This window comes from Engystomops pustulosus, chromosome 7 (genome assembly GCF_040894005.1).
Source record: "Engystomops pustulosus chromosome 7, aEngPut4.maternal, whole genome shotgun sequence".
Taxonomy (NCBI): Eukaryota; Metazoa; Chordata; class Amphibia; order Anura; family Leptodactylidae; genus Engystomops; species Engystomops pustulosus.
In genome coordinates, this window is record NC_092417.1 from 101,117,852 (window position 1) to 101,134,498 (window position 16,647).

The window sequence follows — 16,647 nt, forward strand, 5'->3', positions numbered from 1 at the left end:
GTAATCATCACCCACTGGCTTCTCCAATATACAGCAGCCAGGTAAGAGGGCTACTGACAGTTATGGGGGGGGGGGGGTTATAATCTGTGTGAGGAGGATGAAGGACTAGACCTGGGGGAGGGCTTGCTTTTTAGACCTATGGGGGGGGAGGAGGAGATTTTATAGTAGTTATATTCTTGTATATAGAAGCAGTATTATAATATATAGTGTTAGCAGTTACTATTTTTTTGTACAAATAGAGGAAGTATTATAGTTGTTATATTCTTGTACATATTGAGCACAATAATAGTAATTATATACTTGTACATAGGGGGCAGTATTATAGTAGTAATATTCTTGTACATAGGGGACAGTATTATAGTAGTTATATTCTTGTACATAGGGGGCAGTATTATAGTAGTTAAATCCTTGTACATAGGGGGCAGTATTATAGTAGTTAAATCCTTGTACATAGGCGGCAGTATTATAGTAGTTATATTCTTGTACATAGGGGACAGTATTATAGTAGTTATATTCTTGTACATAGGGGGCAGTATTATAGTAGTTATATTCTTGTACATAGGGGGCAGTATTATAGTAGTTATATTCTTGTACATAGGGGGCAGTATTATAGTAGTTATATTCTTGTACATAGGGGGCAGTATTATAGTAGTTAAATCCTTGTACATAGGGGGCAGTATTATAGTAGTTAAATCCTTGTACATAGGGGGCAGTATTATAGTAGTTATATCCTTGTACATAGGGGGCAGTATTATAGTAGTTATATTCTTGTACATATTGAGCACAATAATAGTAATTATATACTTGTACATAGGGGGCAAAATTATAGTAGTAATATTCTTGTACATAGGGGGCAGTATTATAGTAGTTATATTCTTCTACATAGGGGGCAGTATTATAGTAGTTATATTCTTCTACATAAGGGGCAGTATTATAGTAGTTATATTCTTCTACATAAGGGGCAGTATTATAGTAGTTATATTCTTGTACATAGGGGGCAGTATTATAGTAGTAATATTCTTGTACATAGGGGGCAGTATTATAGTAGTTATATTCTTGTACATAGGGGGCAGTATTATAGTAGTTATAGTCTTGTACATAGGGGACAGTATTATAGTAGTTAAATCCTTGTACATAGGGGGCAGTATTATAGTAGTTATATCCTTGTACATAGGGGGCAGTATTATAGTAGTTATATTCTTGTACATAGGGGGCAGTATTATAGTAGTTATATCCTTGTACATAGGGGGCAGTATTATAGTAGTTATATTCTTGTACATAGGGGGCAGTATTATAGTAGTTATAGTCTTGTACATAGGGGACAGTATTATAGTAGTTAAATCCTTGTACATAGGGGGCAGTATTATAGTAGTTATATTCTTGTACATAGGGGGCAGTATTATAGTAGTTATATTCTTGTACATAGGGGGCAGTATTATAGTAGTTATAGTCTTGTACATAGGGGACAGTATTATAGTAGGTGTATTCTTGTACATAGGGGCAGTATTATAGTAGTTATATTCTTGTACATAGGAGGCAATATTACAGTACTTATATTCTTGTGCATTGGGGAGAGTATTATAGTAGTTAAATTTATGTACATAGGGGACAGTATTATAGTAGTTACATCATTCCTGTGCAGCAGATGATAAGTATGAATACCTGCTATTCACAATTATTACCTGCTGCATGGATTCAGACAGTTTCCATTATCATTATTATCATCTTGTTTGTGTGCTGTATTGTAGTATGCTCTGGGGCCTGTTGTACAAATGCAGTATTATGCACTAGTGGTTTCTGAGAAGAATTTGCTCTCTGCTGTGTTTTTGGCGCATCTAAGGTATTGGTTAAAAGTGCTGCTCCCTGAAGGGTAGTGGTATGACAATGAGGCCCTCAGACCGAAAAAGGCTGTGCACCCCTGATATACACTCGCCAACGTACCTCCATCAGGATTATGCTCCCTATGGCTCCATTACAATAGCAACCATGCTTCTAACTGTAAATTCTGTCATTACAGCATAAAGGAGCCTACCTATCAAATTTCCAAAATAATTTTATGTTCTTACCATTGCACTTAGGTTACTGTGGGTACTGAGGACACCTTTTGGTCTTCCAGTGGTTCCACTAGTATAAATGATCATGGCTCCCCTTTCTTTCCAATCCAGGTCAAAATGATGGGGTTCAAGATGGTTCAGCGGTTCTTTAGTGCTGTGCTGGTGACAACGAGGTAATGTAATGTTCGCAATCCCCAACTTATCTGTCAGTGGAGCAATTACATCTGTGTATTTTGCCTCTGCAATGACCAAAGCACTCTGGGAATCCTTCAAAATGTATTCCAGCTCAACAGGTGGGTGATTTTTAAAAAGCGGGACTGCAATGGCACCACTCATCCATGCTGCCCACTGACATACCACATAGGAGGCATCATTAGGACAGAGGAAGGAAACTCTTTCTGGGGATATGTCATTCCTGGGGTTACCAAGCAGACAGGTTATTTCTTTAGATAGCGCAAAGCTTCTGAGATATAAATCCTGGTAACTGTGGTGTCCATACTGGTCAACCAATGCTGTTCTCATACCATAGGCTGGAGCCTTATAAAACACTGGAGCACAAGGCTGGGATTGGCTGCCCACAGGTGTATGTAGGGAGCAGGTAAAAGTACGGATGCAGTATACTCTTACAGGGGATAGTAAGAGGCGACATCCTCCAGCCATTTCGCTCCACATATTAGGGTGAAACAGAGACTTAAAACAAGAAAAGAATGTGAAGATTTAAGGTCAGTTCTGACCTGTAATGAACCATTCTAAACAACTGAAGTCAAGTGATTCGTCTGAACTGTAAAAAAAAAAAAAAAAATCACAAAAATATTATTTCATATGAAAATACTTGTCAGGAACATTACACTGACATAAATTATTATTTTACATCTGCAGAGGCTTGTAACTTGTCAGTACAACCGTTTATGCCCAAGAGCTGCTCAGCCTACATTTACAACCACTAAAGTCTTCTAGTTACATACTTTCATACACATGTACATAGATTCATGCCTCTTCTTTTTCCTTCAGTTAATCTTTATCTTTTACATTTTTTTTTTTTAAAACATTTTTACAAGAAGGTTAAAAGTATGTAACAAGTATAAAATCATCAAGGTCATTGAGCGTTCTCAGTAGTGGAATCTGCACTGTTAATATAATTACATTGTGCACAGAAGCAGCTCAATAAATCAATTATCCCAATGCACAAAAGGTTTAGACTATGTTGTTAAGATGAAGGATTGTTTGTCTTTATATACATTTGATACACAATAATTTCACTTTTATTTCCTTTACTGCTTTTGAGAAAAATAACAATAGTTCCCGAAAACAAATATCAGAACAAGGAGAGAAAGGGAAAGAAAGTGCACATACCAACTATCTGAGAGTACAAACAAGGTAGTCAAGTATAGAATGGGTCCTAGGTCATCAATATGATGTAGAGTCTGTTACATGGTGGACAGAGCTGGGATTGCAGGACTTTTTGTTGAAAGTTTTCAATACTATTTAGAGCTCCCACACAAAAGATGTGGTTGGTTCGTGATCACTGACTGTCTGGTATCACAGATAGACCTCAATGCCAAGGATGGAGTTCCCTGCATTACAGTCATATATGGTCTTAGGAATCCTTGCTTCCCCACCTCAACAGTAGTGCCCACATCCCGGCAAGAATCTTGTCCCTGAGGGCGCGTTCACACGTTGCGCTTTAGTTGCTTTTTCATTAAGTTTTAAAGCGCACTACAACAGCTGAGATGAAGCGATTTGCCTAATTGCATTACTGTTAACGTTTCCGTTTACAAAACGCATTGCAAATGCGATGTTAACGCATGCGTTAACAATGCATTAACACATGCATTTTGTTAACACATGCATTAACATTGCATTAACAAATGTACAAAGTAATGTAATTAGGCAAATCACCCCGCCTCACCAGGACAAAACGCAACGTGTGAACGCGCGCTGACAGTGTGATTGGTTCAGGACACAGATCACAGGCTGATCATGGCTGATGTAAAACAGCCCTTAGGATAAAAAAATCTCTTAAAAGGGAACCTGTCTCCAGGTTTTACCCCACAAAACTACTAGTCCCCTCAGGTAGGGTATGGAATGTACTTTCTAGAATTCCCTTCTTTATGGGAAATCTCTTCTGTTTACCTATTAAGAAAAATCCCCCTAGAGTCCAGCATATATGACTCTTCTCCTTCCATTTTACAATGAGATGAGTTAAGTTTATTTGTTGGTTGATGAGAGACGCTTTGGCTCTATAGTACCTAGAAACATGCTTTTTGTGTAATATTAGAGAAGAGAATCTCATGTTTTAGATACCATCAAGTTTCTTTGAGCTACAGAACTGGACATATATGCAGTTAAAAAATAGTTAAGAACAGGATCTTTATCTGCAGCATGCACTTATAAGCTATGTCTTCAGCTGCCTGTATCTCCGGTTCTGTAGCTCACAAAGCCATGAGGGTGATGGCACACGTGGTGTTTTGAACACGTCAAAAAACGCGTGTATGCCTTTTTGACCAGTTTCAATTAAGATAATTGGTCAAACCTGTCAAAAACGAATGCGTTTTTTAACGCATGCGGCTTTTGACGGACTGCTTAAAAAAGGGCCAAAAACGCGTTCAAAACGCCACGTGTGCCATCACCCTAAGTCTTATGTGATCTAAAAAATGAAATCCATATCTTTTATATGATACAAAGGGCATATCTGTAAGTGCTCTAGAACCAAATATAGGGGCTTATAAAGCATCATTACCCCTGCAACCACTAGATTTGACTAGTGTCTAAAGAATGGATAAACAGAATAAACAAATCTCAGACAGTAAGAGAGGGGTCTGTACGTGGACAATGCTTACACAGCTCACAATTTACCTCTAGTAAACTACGTACAGAGCTATACTTGGCTTTGCCCTAAATAAATGCTAATACACTATGCTGTTTTTGGAAGCGGAAAACCATAGAAATTATTAGTAATTAATTTACCAAATAAGTACATCAGAAATTCCATCAGACCCTTAGCTTTATCTGTTTCATTATGAAGATAGACAACAAGCTAGTAAAATAAAAATGGGTCATTGGACCAATCATTGGACATTAGGTTACTGGATAGTGGATAACAGTCCTAAATGCATTGAATTTATAAAGGAAACGGCAAAAAATTGTGGAGGGGTTGAATTTTTTTTTTAGATGAGGTAGAACATGCTCTCTTTCCTCAGGGTGTTTATTACTCTCCCATAGGAGAAAACCATGGAAGACAACATTGCTGAAAACATCATAAAAAAGCTTGAATTTGCAAAACTACCTGTTTACAAGCCAAAGGAGAATGTCCCTACTGTGAAACATGGAGGAGGCTCTGTTATGTAATGGGGCTGCTTTGCTGCATCTGGCACAGGGTGTCTTGAATTTGAGCAGGATATAATGAAATCTCAAGGCTATGAAGGTATTCTAGAGAGAACTGTGTTGCCCAGTGTCAGAAAGCTTTGTCTCAGTCGCAGGACATAGATCTTACAACAGGATAATGACCCAAAACACACAGCTAGAAATACCCAAGAATGGAAAACATTGGACTATTCTGGACTAGCCTTCTATGAGCCCTGACCTAAATACTATTGGGCACCTTTGGAAGGAGCAGAAACAAGCCGTCTGGAAAAGGCTTATCCCAGACAATGAGGAGTGACCTCTGTTGGGAGGTGCAGAAGTCTCATTGACAGTTACAGAGATCGTTTGATTGCTTCAAAAGGTTGTGCAAGAAACTAACAAGATTATCTCCAAATTAGTTTTTATTCAGTAAAATTGAGAAAAAACTAAAAATCCATATAAATGAGTTTTTTTGTAATCATGGCGACCCATAGAATAAAAATGACATTCTTTTTATGGTATGGTGAACAGGCAAAAATTAATGACTTTCATCTCCTCGACCTACAATTAATAAAATCTCATCAATTAGCTATAGATGCCCCAAAATTATGTACAAAGTGCAGCTCATGTGGCAAAAAATAAGCCCCTATATATCCAAACGAATAAAAATCTGTATATACTCAAGTATAAGCTGACCCGAGTATAAGCCGAGGTCCCTAACTTTACCACAAAAAAACTGGGAAAACCAAGTGACTGGAGCATAAGCCGAGAGTGGGAAATGCATTGGTCACAGCCCCCCCCTAGTATATAGCTAGCAAGCCCCCAGTAGTATATAGCCAGCAGCCCCCCAGTAGTATATAGCCAGCAAGCACCCAGCAGTATATAGCCGCCAGCCAGCCCACAGTAGTATATAGCCAGCCCCTGCTCCCAGTAGTATATAGCCTGCCAGCCCCCAGTATAGTCTGCCAGCCCCTGTCCCAGTACATAGGCTGCCAGCCCCTGTCCCAGTACATAGGCTGCCAGCCCCTGTCCCAGTACATAGGCTGCCAGCCCCTGTCCCAGTACATAGGCTGCCAGCCCCTGTCCCAGTACATAGGCTGCCAGCCCCTGTCCCAGTACATAGGCTGCCAGCCCCTGTCCCAATATATAGGCTGCCAGACTTTTTTGTGCTGAAAAACTTGGCTTATACTCAGGTATATACGGTATAGCCTGTACAATTTGAAAAAAAAAATCTGCTCTGGGTGGCACTCGTCCCATTCTATGCCCAGCCGTGCACCCATACAGCATGGTACCAACACATATGGAGTATCGGTATAATTGGGAGAAATTGGGTATCAAACTTTGTGAACCCTTTTGTCATTTAGTCCATTGCAAATGTTTAATTTTCAGCCCAAAATGAATGTATTGTCCAAAAATATTACAATTTGTAGACCACGTCTCTGTTTTGTTTTAGCCCTTATAAAATACCTAAAGTGTTTTTTAATACAAAAAATTTTCAGAAACTTTCAAAAATAAATGTGAAAAATGGCACCCAAATTCTAAGCATCAAAACATTCTACTAAAAAATGTGGAAACTCACAAGACCAAGCAAACATAAAGCTATGAATTAATTTGGGTGCTTTGACTATTTGCTGGAGAATCTTTTGAAATTTTTGCCAAATTTCAGTTTTTTTTCATAATAAGATAGCTGTCTGACCAGAAACAAGTAAGCCATGCCTGTGTTGTGTCCTCCTCCATGTTACAATGGCAGCTGCAAACATCTGATCATAACCTGAGGGCTCCACAGCAGTCCAGGGATGAGGAAAGATGAATAAATTACTGAAAAGTGACTGACTGCTGAAAGTGACTGGAAAAACTAGAAAAATTAGGCACGATAAACCAGAAACACCTACTCATAGATCCAGGTACTGTGACTGTGGTAATATTCTTATATGATATCCATGGCCTCCTTACATCTAAGATCAACTTTTAAAATTATGCTAATGAGTATGAAAGGCTCCTGGGAGTTAACAGAGCCCCTCAGTGCTGCTGCTTCACAGGCTGGTAGACTGTCTTACCCTCCCCTATGCCAGATATAACCTCACAGCAGCAGAGTAATTTTCAGCAAACAGGGGGTGGGGTAAGTTCTTTTCTAACAGCCTGTGAATCATCACTGCTACACTGAGGGGCTATGGTAACACCCCCAGGAGCTCTTCAGGCTCATTAGAATGATTGTATAAGTTGATTTAAGAAAGAAGGAATCCTCGGATTACAAAAATAAAAAGACAACCGCAGTCATGGTGCCTGAATCTAGGAGTTTGTTTATCAGGCTTGATTTTGATGGTAGATTTCCTTTAAGAGGTTGATGGTGGGCTTGAGTGTATATGACTGCATTTAGACCAGAGCAAGTAAGACAGAATCACAGCAATTCAAGTAAAGTCAAGGCAATAATAAGAGGCAACAGCGGAGAAACTATAGTTTAGCATCAGACCTCTTGAAATGCTTTTGTTTTATCACTTTTTGTATTACCGTATATACTCGAGTATAAGCCGACCCGAGTATAAGCCGAGGCCCCTAATTTTACCACAAAAAACTGGGAAAACCTATTGACTCGAGTATAAGCCGAGGGTGGGAAATGCATTGGTCACAGCCCCCCCCCCAGTATATAGCCACCAAGCCCCCAGTAGTATATAGACAGCAGCCCCCTGTAGTATATAGCTGCCAGCCAGCCCCCAGTAGTACATAGCCTGCCAGCCGCTGCCCCAGTATAGTCTGCCAGCCCCTGCCCCAATATATAGCCTGCCAGCCCCTGCCCGCAATATATAGCCTGCCAGCCCCTGCCCCCAATATGAGCCTGCCAGCCCCTGCCCCAATATGTAGCCTGTCAGCCCCTGCCCCAATATGTAGCCTGTCAGCCCCTGCCCCAATATGTAGCCTGTCAGCCCCTGCCCCAATATGTAGCCTGTCAGCCCCTGCCCCAATATGTAGCCTGTCAGCCCCTGCCCCAATATGTAGCCTGTCAGCCCCTGCCCCAATATGTAGCCTGTCAGCCCCTGCCCCAATATGTAGCCTGTCAGCCCCTGCCCCAATATGTAGCCTGTCAGCCCCTGCCCCAATATGTAGCCTGTCAGCCCCTGCCCCAATATGTAGCCTGTCAGCCCCTGCCCCAATATGTAGCCTGTCAGCCCCTGCCCCAATATGTAGCCTGTCAGCCCCTGCCCCAATATGTAGCCTGTCAGCCCCTGCCCCAATATGTAGCCTGTCAGCCCCTGCCCCAATATGTAGCCTGTCAGCCCCTGCCCCAATATGTAGCCTGTCAGAGCCTGACCAAGTATTTAGCCACCAGCCCCTGTGCCCTCTTAAAGAGCCGGATCCCCGGCCCTCTTAAAGAGCCGGGTCCCCGTTATGGGGCCGGGTCCCCGGCCTGTTATGGAGCCGGGTCCCCGGCCCGGCTGCCGGCACATACAATACGATCGCGGCGGCGGCTGAAGTTAGTGACTCTGACATTGCACTGACCTGGTGCCGCAGCCAGAGGGATCGCATAGAAGACTCGCGCGGCCGCTGGAAAGGTGAGTTTAGATTTTTTTTTTAGTCTTTTTTTTTTTAGCTTTTTGACTCGAGTATAAGCCGAGTTAGTGTTTTTCAGCACATTTTTTGTGCTGAAAAACTCGGCTTATACTCGAGTATATACGGTACATTAATCTACAAATCGTGACATTCTCATCTTCAAAAGTTGTGTCTGTGTTACTTTTACAGAAGGGTAATAATACTCCTCTTACTATTTTTGGGGAGTATTTTTAACAGAGGAGGAGTATAACATTTTCTGTAATACAAATATTTAACTCCTAGCTGTATATAATGTTAATAGACACCATTTATACATGAAAATAATCTTCTACTCCCCGGCTGGGCTTCGCACTCACCCGGCACTGGTCTCCGGTCCTGCCGGGATCATATTAACACTGGCGACTGCAGCACAGGCTTGCAGAACAGGCAGGGAGCCCCGCAGCATGCGGGCCTGGGCTTTTGCTCCAGGTCTCTCCAACGCGCCCCTGACACGGATCACTTCCTCATGTGTCCTGCTGAGCGGTCCGGCGCGCACTGCAATCCTGTCACTGATATTTCCCTCCTTTGCAGCACGCGCTGAACTACTTAGGGAATAATTGCCAAGCCTACTTTTACAATTATTTTGGGGGGTAATTGCACCTCATCATGCTTCTATGACACATGGTGAGATGTAAATGCGACCTCTGCTGTTAGCACAATGGAATTAGCAGGTTATGACAAACAGTTGCAAGGCAGGACAGTGAAAGACTGCCATTGTGACCCCCCTACAAAGAAAGGGACACAAACACATTGGGGCAGATTTACTTACCTCGCCCATTCGCGATCCAGCGGCGCGTTCTCTGCTCCGGATTTGGGTCCGGCCGGGATTTAAGAAGGTAGTTCTTCCGCCGTCCACCAGGTGGCGCTGCTGCGCTGAAAGTCATCTCATCGCGCCGGAATGCACCACCTCGAACCAGGTGAAGGTAAGCGCTCCCCAAGCGACACTTTTTCGGTTTTTAAATGCGGCGTTTTTTCCGAATACGTCGGGTTTTCGTTCGGCCACGCCCCCCGATTTCCGTCGCGCGCATGCCGGCACCGATGCGCCACAATCCCAGGGCTATTCAGGTACAATCGGCGCAAATCGGAAATATTCGGGTAACACGTCGGGAAAACGCGAATCGGGCCCTTAGTAAATGACCCCCATTGTGCAGACTCCACATGCTAATGGTAGCACACATCCCTTATATATTTCTATGGGCTTAGCTGTGGTTTCCACTGTCCTGTGTATGAGTGGCTGTGATTTTGAATGCAACATGTGAACACCTAATACCCAAATTATTAAGTTAAAGGGCTTTTCCCACTAAACAAGTTCATAGATCACAAGAACAGGGAGTCCCATGTACTTCAGTCGGACCGCTCGTCGATGGCCCAAGTTGAGCGGAGCAGAATGCTGCGTGTGTCCATTCTACCCGTAGATCTCTATGGAGCTGACAGTAGTATGGCACTCGGCAATCTCCATTAGCTCCATAGATCTCCGGGAACGGTGATAGGTCCGACGGAGGTACATCAGACCCCATGTTCTCGTGATCTGTGGGGGTCTCATCACTAAAAACCTCCACCAATTATCACTAACTTATTTCGTGGGAAAACCTCTTTAATGTACCATTCTGAAATGGACCCCAAGATTTACAAGTTTTTGTGCCAAAAAATCCTAGTAAGAGATCACTACTACTTATATATACGCAGGGCTACAGTGTAAAATACCATTTATATTCTAACCCTATTCTCACACAGTGCAATGACACAAGTGTCCCACACAACAGGATTACGTTGTGAAGAAACAAACGTCCCTCCTATTCTGCAGCCTCATGTCACATACAGATGTACACACTTCGTCCTACTGGCCCTTTATAACGCCTAACACCAAGGACCGCTCTCACCTTGTATCAGTGGGGGGCCGGTCCATGCTGCACAGCTCCCCCGGAAACATAGCTAGGATCACATGGTTCCGCCTGTGGAGGAATGCAGGTGCTGCAGAAAGCGGGATCATGCTGTGTAGGAGTGATACTTGTTATTTTTACTCTCACTTGAGATTACTGCTTTGTTTTTTGCCCTGCTGAGACAGTGTAATCTGCAGCCTGGTTGGCTGCTACAGCCAGCTGCTCACTATAACAAACAGCAGTGTATAATGTGAAGTGTGCTTGTATCCAGACTCACAGACCAGGTCATACAGGAAGGCAGCTCCCTCCAACTGTTTACCTGTGTAAAATCACAGGCGAATAAACCTTAGATCAGCATTACTTCAGAGGGCCATATCCTGGGCACATAGAACCATAGTTTATTAACCCCTTAACAACCAGGACATTTTTCATTTTTGCATTTTCATTTTTCTCTCCCCAGCCTCAAAAATCCATAACTTTTTATTTTTCCCTTTAAAGAGCTTTGTAACGGCTTGTTTTCTGCGTATCAAATAGCACTTCATAGTGACGGTATTTAATATTTCATGCCATGGAAGCAGGGAAAAATCCAAATGCAGTGAAATTGATGAAAAAACACATTTGCGCCGTTTTCTTGTGGGCTTGTATTTTACAGTTTTCACTGTGCATCCCAAATGACATGTCCACTTTATTCTTTAGGTTGGTATGATCAAAGGGATACCAAATGTATATTGGTTTTATAATGTTTTCATACATTTATAAAAAATTCAAATCTGTAAAAAAAAAATTCTTCATTTTGCCATGTTCTGGCGCTAATATCTTTTTCATACTTCGGCGTACAGAGCTTTGTGTGGTGTTCATCTGAAAGACTGTATGGCCTTTTGATCTCTTTTTATTGAATAACAGTTATTATATTTTGATCGGACATTTTGGGACGTGACAACAGATTGCCACTCCCCGATGATGTCACTGGGATTAACGCCAACATCGCGGTGCCCACGATTTTTAATGTCGCCTGCAGCTTTGCCAAGATATTGCCATGGCCAGCTTGATTTCCACACCACAATGCACAGTAATAAGTGACAGGTCACTTATTTTCTGCGGAAGAAAAAGGTGTTTCCGCTGCGGATGTTTTCTGCACAGTGCATATGGTATTACCTTCAATCTTATACACTTCAATGTTACTCTATAAGGCCACTTGCACACAAACGTTATGGGGACGTATATCATCTGGATATACGTCCCTATAGATGCCTATGGCGCCTAACACGTGTTACCGCACTGTACTGTCGCTCAGAGAAGATAGAGCACAAGTATGACTGGTCTCTAAGGAGAGGGTAGGGGTGAGAAGCACTTATCCCTCTGCCTCTCCAACCGTACGTGTACTATACCCGGGCATAGCACACTTTTTTGTGCTTGTAGCCTAATGCTGCGGATCTGCCATGTGGTAAATCTGCTGCTAATATGCCACATGTACAGATACCGAATAAGTGCTTCCGCACTGTATTTTCAGTGATTCCACACAGGACCATTTAAACTCTGGGGGGAATTTATTAAGATTTATCTAAGACAAGGCTGACCTGGCAGGGATTTCTGCTAAAGTTTGCTATAGTCTCCACCAGAAAACTGGTGGAGACTATAGTATATGCCTCTGGCCGCACGCCTGTCCCGCTCCCAACCATGACACGCGACAAGTCGTGTGAGGGTCGCAAAAGCAGGAAGAATTCATAATAATTTCCCCCTATTGATGGGCGCAGTGTAAAGTTTAAAGGGTGTATCCCCCATTCCTCCACGAGAGGATCATAAATTGATGATAAGGCTGTGGTCACACGTACAGTTTTAACTTCGTTTAGAAACGGAATTAAAGCACCTTTAGAATGACAGGTGCTGTCTGGAAAATTGTTTTCACTTTAGAACCCTAGAATATTATAGGTATTCAATGTAAGTCTATGGGGAAACAACTTTGTCATTGTGTTTGTGCAAAATGTAACCACTCCTCACCTAGTAAAAAGTATGTAAGGAGAACAGTCCCAGTCCTTGGTTTCTTGCAATTAGGGAGCAGGGCTTGAAGAAGAAGACTGCCAGTCTACCTTAGACTACTAACCTTCTGAGAAAGAGAGGGACAGCTTGCCCAGGCCTTTCCTCAGCATTAACCCTTTGTCTGCCAGAGCGGAGATTGGAGAATTCAACCTTTTGGTATGCTTGTATTTCTGTGTACAAGAATTTCTACAGTAAAGAAGGAAACTGTTCACTGCAGACCCTGACATACTGGACTTATTTCACCAAGCCTTACCATCCCTTCCAGAGACCAGCAACAAGTGGTGACACCTTAATGGAGCCTGGCGGACCCAGCATAGTGTTGGGACCACCCATACCCAAGCCACAGCAGAAACAGGAGACCTTACAGGAAGAACACCAATGACATTCTATGCATATTGATTGGACCCATCAGATCAATGTACCACTATATTACCACCATAATTTAAATCCAAATTACTTAATCTTTGCTATAAGGGGAATTAAGTAAATACAATTTAATTTTGATATTTAGTTCAATTACCACTTTTGTTTGGACAAACTACACAAAACTAATTTTAATTTCATAATTATATTGAACTGTAGACTCAGATTAGAATGCTGCAAGGCTCCCCAACTCCAGCTGCTCCCTGTGGGGATGCCAGGGTTTTCCCAGCCCTTGACGTGTGTAACAATGTGGAAACCTGGTTGGAACGAAGGAGCTGTGTGAGTACCATAGCATGTGTCAGCAGCAGATGAGCAAACACTTGGCACAGTGCACCGCTTTTTAGGATGACAGTCTACTTGGCACACAGAACACGTCGGGCACATCTGCCTCCTCCGATAGCAGCTGCACCATGTGTTGGCACACACAAATATGTGTGGTGTTATTATCTCAGCACGGATGATTGTGTCACCTACCTGTAGCTTTCGATTACTGTCTTCCTTATGTAAACATTGCATAAGTATACACGCCAGTCCTTATGCTGGTAGCATTAGGTGATAGAACAGCTGCAATGATTTCCCAAGACTCATTGAACCTACCAATACTGCTGTCTACAGCTTGCAGCGATGGCAACATACACCTCTTGTATTCACAACGGCTTCGACACACTAGCAGCTGCAAGTCTGGTGCCAGGGCACTATAGAGACTGCCAACAGGACAAACCATGGTCTTTCAAGGCATTTACCCACAGAAAGAATAATTGTTTAAATGTAAAAAGTATGAAAAACCTGATTTTCTACTTAAGGGAACCTGTCACCAGGAGACCCATTTTTAGCACTCCCCCAGTCCCCACAGAGCATAGTACATACACTGCCAAAGTGTTTTTGTATAAAAAAATAGGTTTTACAGAAAAATAGATATGTTAAATTGTACCTTTCATTAGCATCTGCTGTGTGACTAGGCAGTTGCCAATTGGGAGGGTCTGGAAAGGCGCAGCTCCCCCCCCCACCCTTGGGAAACATGTGACCTTTTCAAATATATGAATAACTCCCCACACTCGGGATTGGCTGTAGAGCAGCAGGGGGGCGTCGCTAAGCCAAGTGATGGGTGTTTTCATATATTTGAAAAGGTCACATGGAGTAGCTGTTTGCCAAGGGTTGGGGGGAAACTGCGTCTTTCCAGCCCCTCCCAATAGGCAACTGCCTAGTCACACAGCAGATGCTAATGAAAGGTAAAATATAACATATTTTTTTTCTGTAAAACCAATTTTTAATACAAAAACACTTTGGTATGTACTATGCTCTGTGGGGACTGGGGGAGTGCTAAAAATGGGTCTCCTGGTGACAGGTTCCCTTTAAAGGAAATCTACCATAGATCCAATTGCACTTTTGATTAATGTGGGCCATTATGTTTTTGTTTTTTTTGTTATGGCATTCACCATACATTATATTGTTATATTTTATTATTCAACATAATCACCATCATTTTATATGGTATTATTTAGCATACTGACCATACAGCACACTTTCATATTTTATTATTCTGCATACTGGATATTTTAACCCCTACGGGACGTCTAAAGGACGCGGCCCCATTTTTCAAATCTGGCCTGTGTCACTTTAAGTGGTTATAGCTTTGGGATGCTATGAGATATCCAGTGGATTTTGAGATTGTTTTCTCGTGACACATAGTACTTCAAATTAGTTAAAAAATTTGGATGAAATCTTTTGCGTTTGGTTATGAAAAAAAACAAAATTTGGCAAAAATTTGGAAAAATTCTTTATTTTCAATGTTCTAAATTCTCTACTTTTGATGCAGATAGTCATAGCGCCCAAATAAATTCATAACTTACATTTCCCAAATGTCTGCTTTATGTTGGATGGTTTTTTAAGATTCCACATATTTTACTAGAATGTTATGAGGCTCAGAATTTAGGTGCCATTTTTCACATTTTTTGTAAAATCACCATAACTTGTATTTAGATGGACCTGCTCAACTTCTAATTGACACTGAGAGGCCTAAATAATAGCGAGACTCATAAATTACCCCATTGTGGAAACTACATCCCTTAACGTATGAAAACCCCACTTTTAAGAAGTTTGTTAACCCTTTACGTGTTTTAAAGGGGTTAAAACAAAATGGAGGTGCAGTCTGAAAATTGTAATATTTTTTCACAATACACTCATTTTGGGTGGAAAATGAAACATTTACAATGGATTAAATGAAAAAAGGCTCCACAAAGTTTGATACCCAATTTCTCCCGAGTACACCGATACCCCATATGTGGTGGTAACCTGCTGTATGGGCGCACGGTCGGGCATAGAAGGGAAGGAGGCGCCATCCAGATCAGATTTGCTATGTCACATTGTACAGGATATAATTTTTTTTCTTTTTTTCATTGTGGACCTATAGGGGCTTATTTCTTTTGCCAAATGAGATGGTACGTAATTTTGGGGCATCTATAACTAATTGGTGAGATTTAATTAACTCTTTGTTGGTGGAGGAAATGAAAATCATCACTAAAAATAGTATATTATTTTTATTCTATGGGTAGCCACGATTACGAAATTACTTAATTTATATATATTTTTTATTTTTTCCCATTTTTACTGAATAAAAAGTAATTTGGCAAAATTGTTGTTAATTTTAGCATCACCGTCTTTCATATGCATAACTTTTTTATTTTTCACCTCACAAATCTGTTTAAGGGCTTATTTTTTGCGAGAAGGATTGTTCTTTTTAGTGGTCTTATTTTAGATTGCGTAACTTTTTAAAATCACTTTTTAGAGCATTTTTAAAGGGCATTAATAAAAAATCATCTTTTTTTCAGAGAGAGTTTTTTGAGGTTGTTTTTTACGGGGTTCACTTTGCTGATCTAATAACGATTCTGTTTTATTATGCAGATTGTTAAGAACGCAGGGATACCAAATATGTGGGGTTTTGTGTATTTTATTCAATTGTACTGAATAAAAACTAATTTGGAGAAAATCTTGTTCATTTTAGCATCACCATCTTGTCATATGCATAACTTTTTTATTTTTTGGCTGACAAATCTGGTTAGGGGCTTATTTTTTGCGAGAACAGTTGTTCTTTTTAGTGGGCTTATTTTAGCGTGCATAAAATTTTTTAAATCACTTTTTAGAGCATTTTTTTATAGGGTATTAATTAAAAATTATCTTTTTTAACGGTTTTTGCGTTTTTTCCTCCGGCGTTTACCGTGCAGGTCCAGTAATGATTCTGTTTTATTATGAAGATTGTTACGGACGCGGCAATACCAAATATACGGGGTTTTTTTGTGTTTTTATGTTTTTTATACTTTATTAAGTGT

At 41.2% G+C, this 16,647-nt stretch overlaps 1 protein-coding gene across 4 annotated transcripts in view; it reads right to left on the minus strand.

The window, feature by feature from the left end:
- The window catches only part of ACSF3 (acyl-CoA synthetase family member 3), a 111,812-nt gene that overhangs the window by 40,124 nt on the left and 55,041 nt on the right, over positions 1–16,647 (minus strand). For 2 of the 4 annotated variants that reach the window (XM_072117453.1, XM_072117450.1), the window contains exons 1-2: positions 10,862–10,986; positions 2,067–2,835 (exon numbers count right to left, since the gene is read on the minus strand). In XM_072117453.1, the coding sequence (XP_071973554.1) occupies positions 2,067–2,726 (660 nt within the window). In that variant the 5' untranslated portion in view covers positions 2,727–2,835; positions 10,862–10,986. Of the gene's footprint in view, positions 1–2,066; positions 2,836–9,298; positions 9,673–10,861; positions 10,987–16,647 lie in introns of those variants that run through there. The other 2 variants (XM_072117451.1, XM_072117452.1) reach the window with 2 other exon arrangements.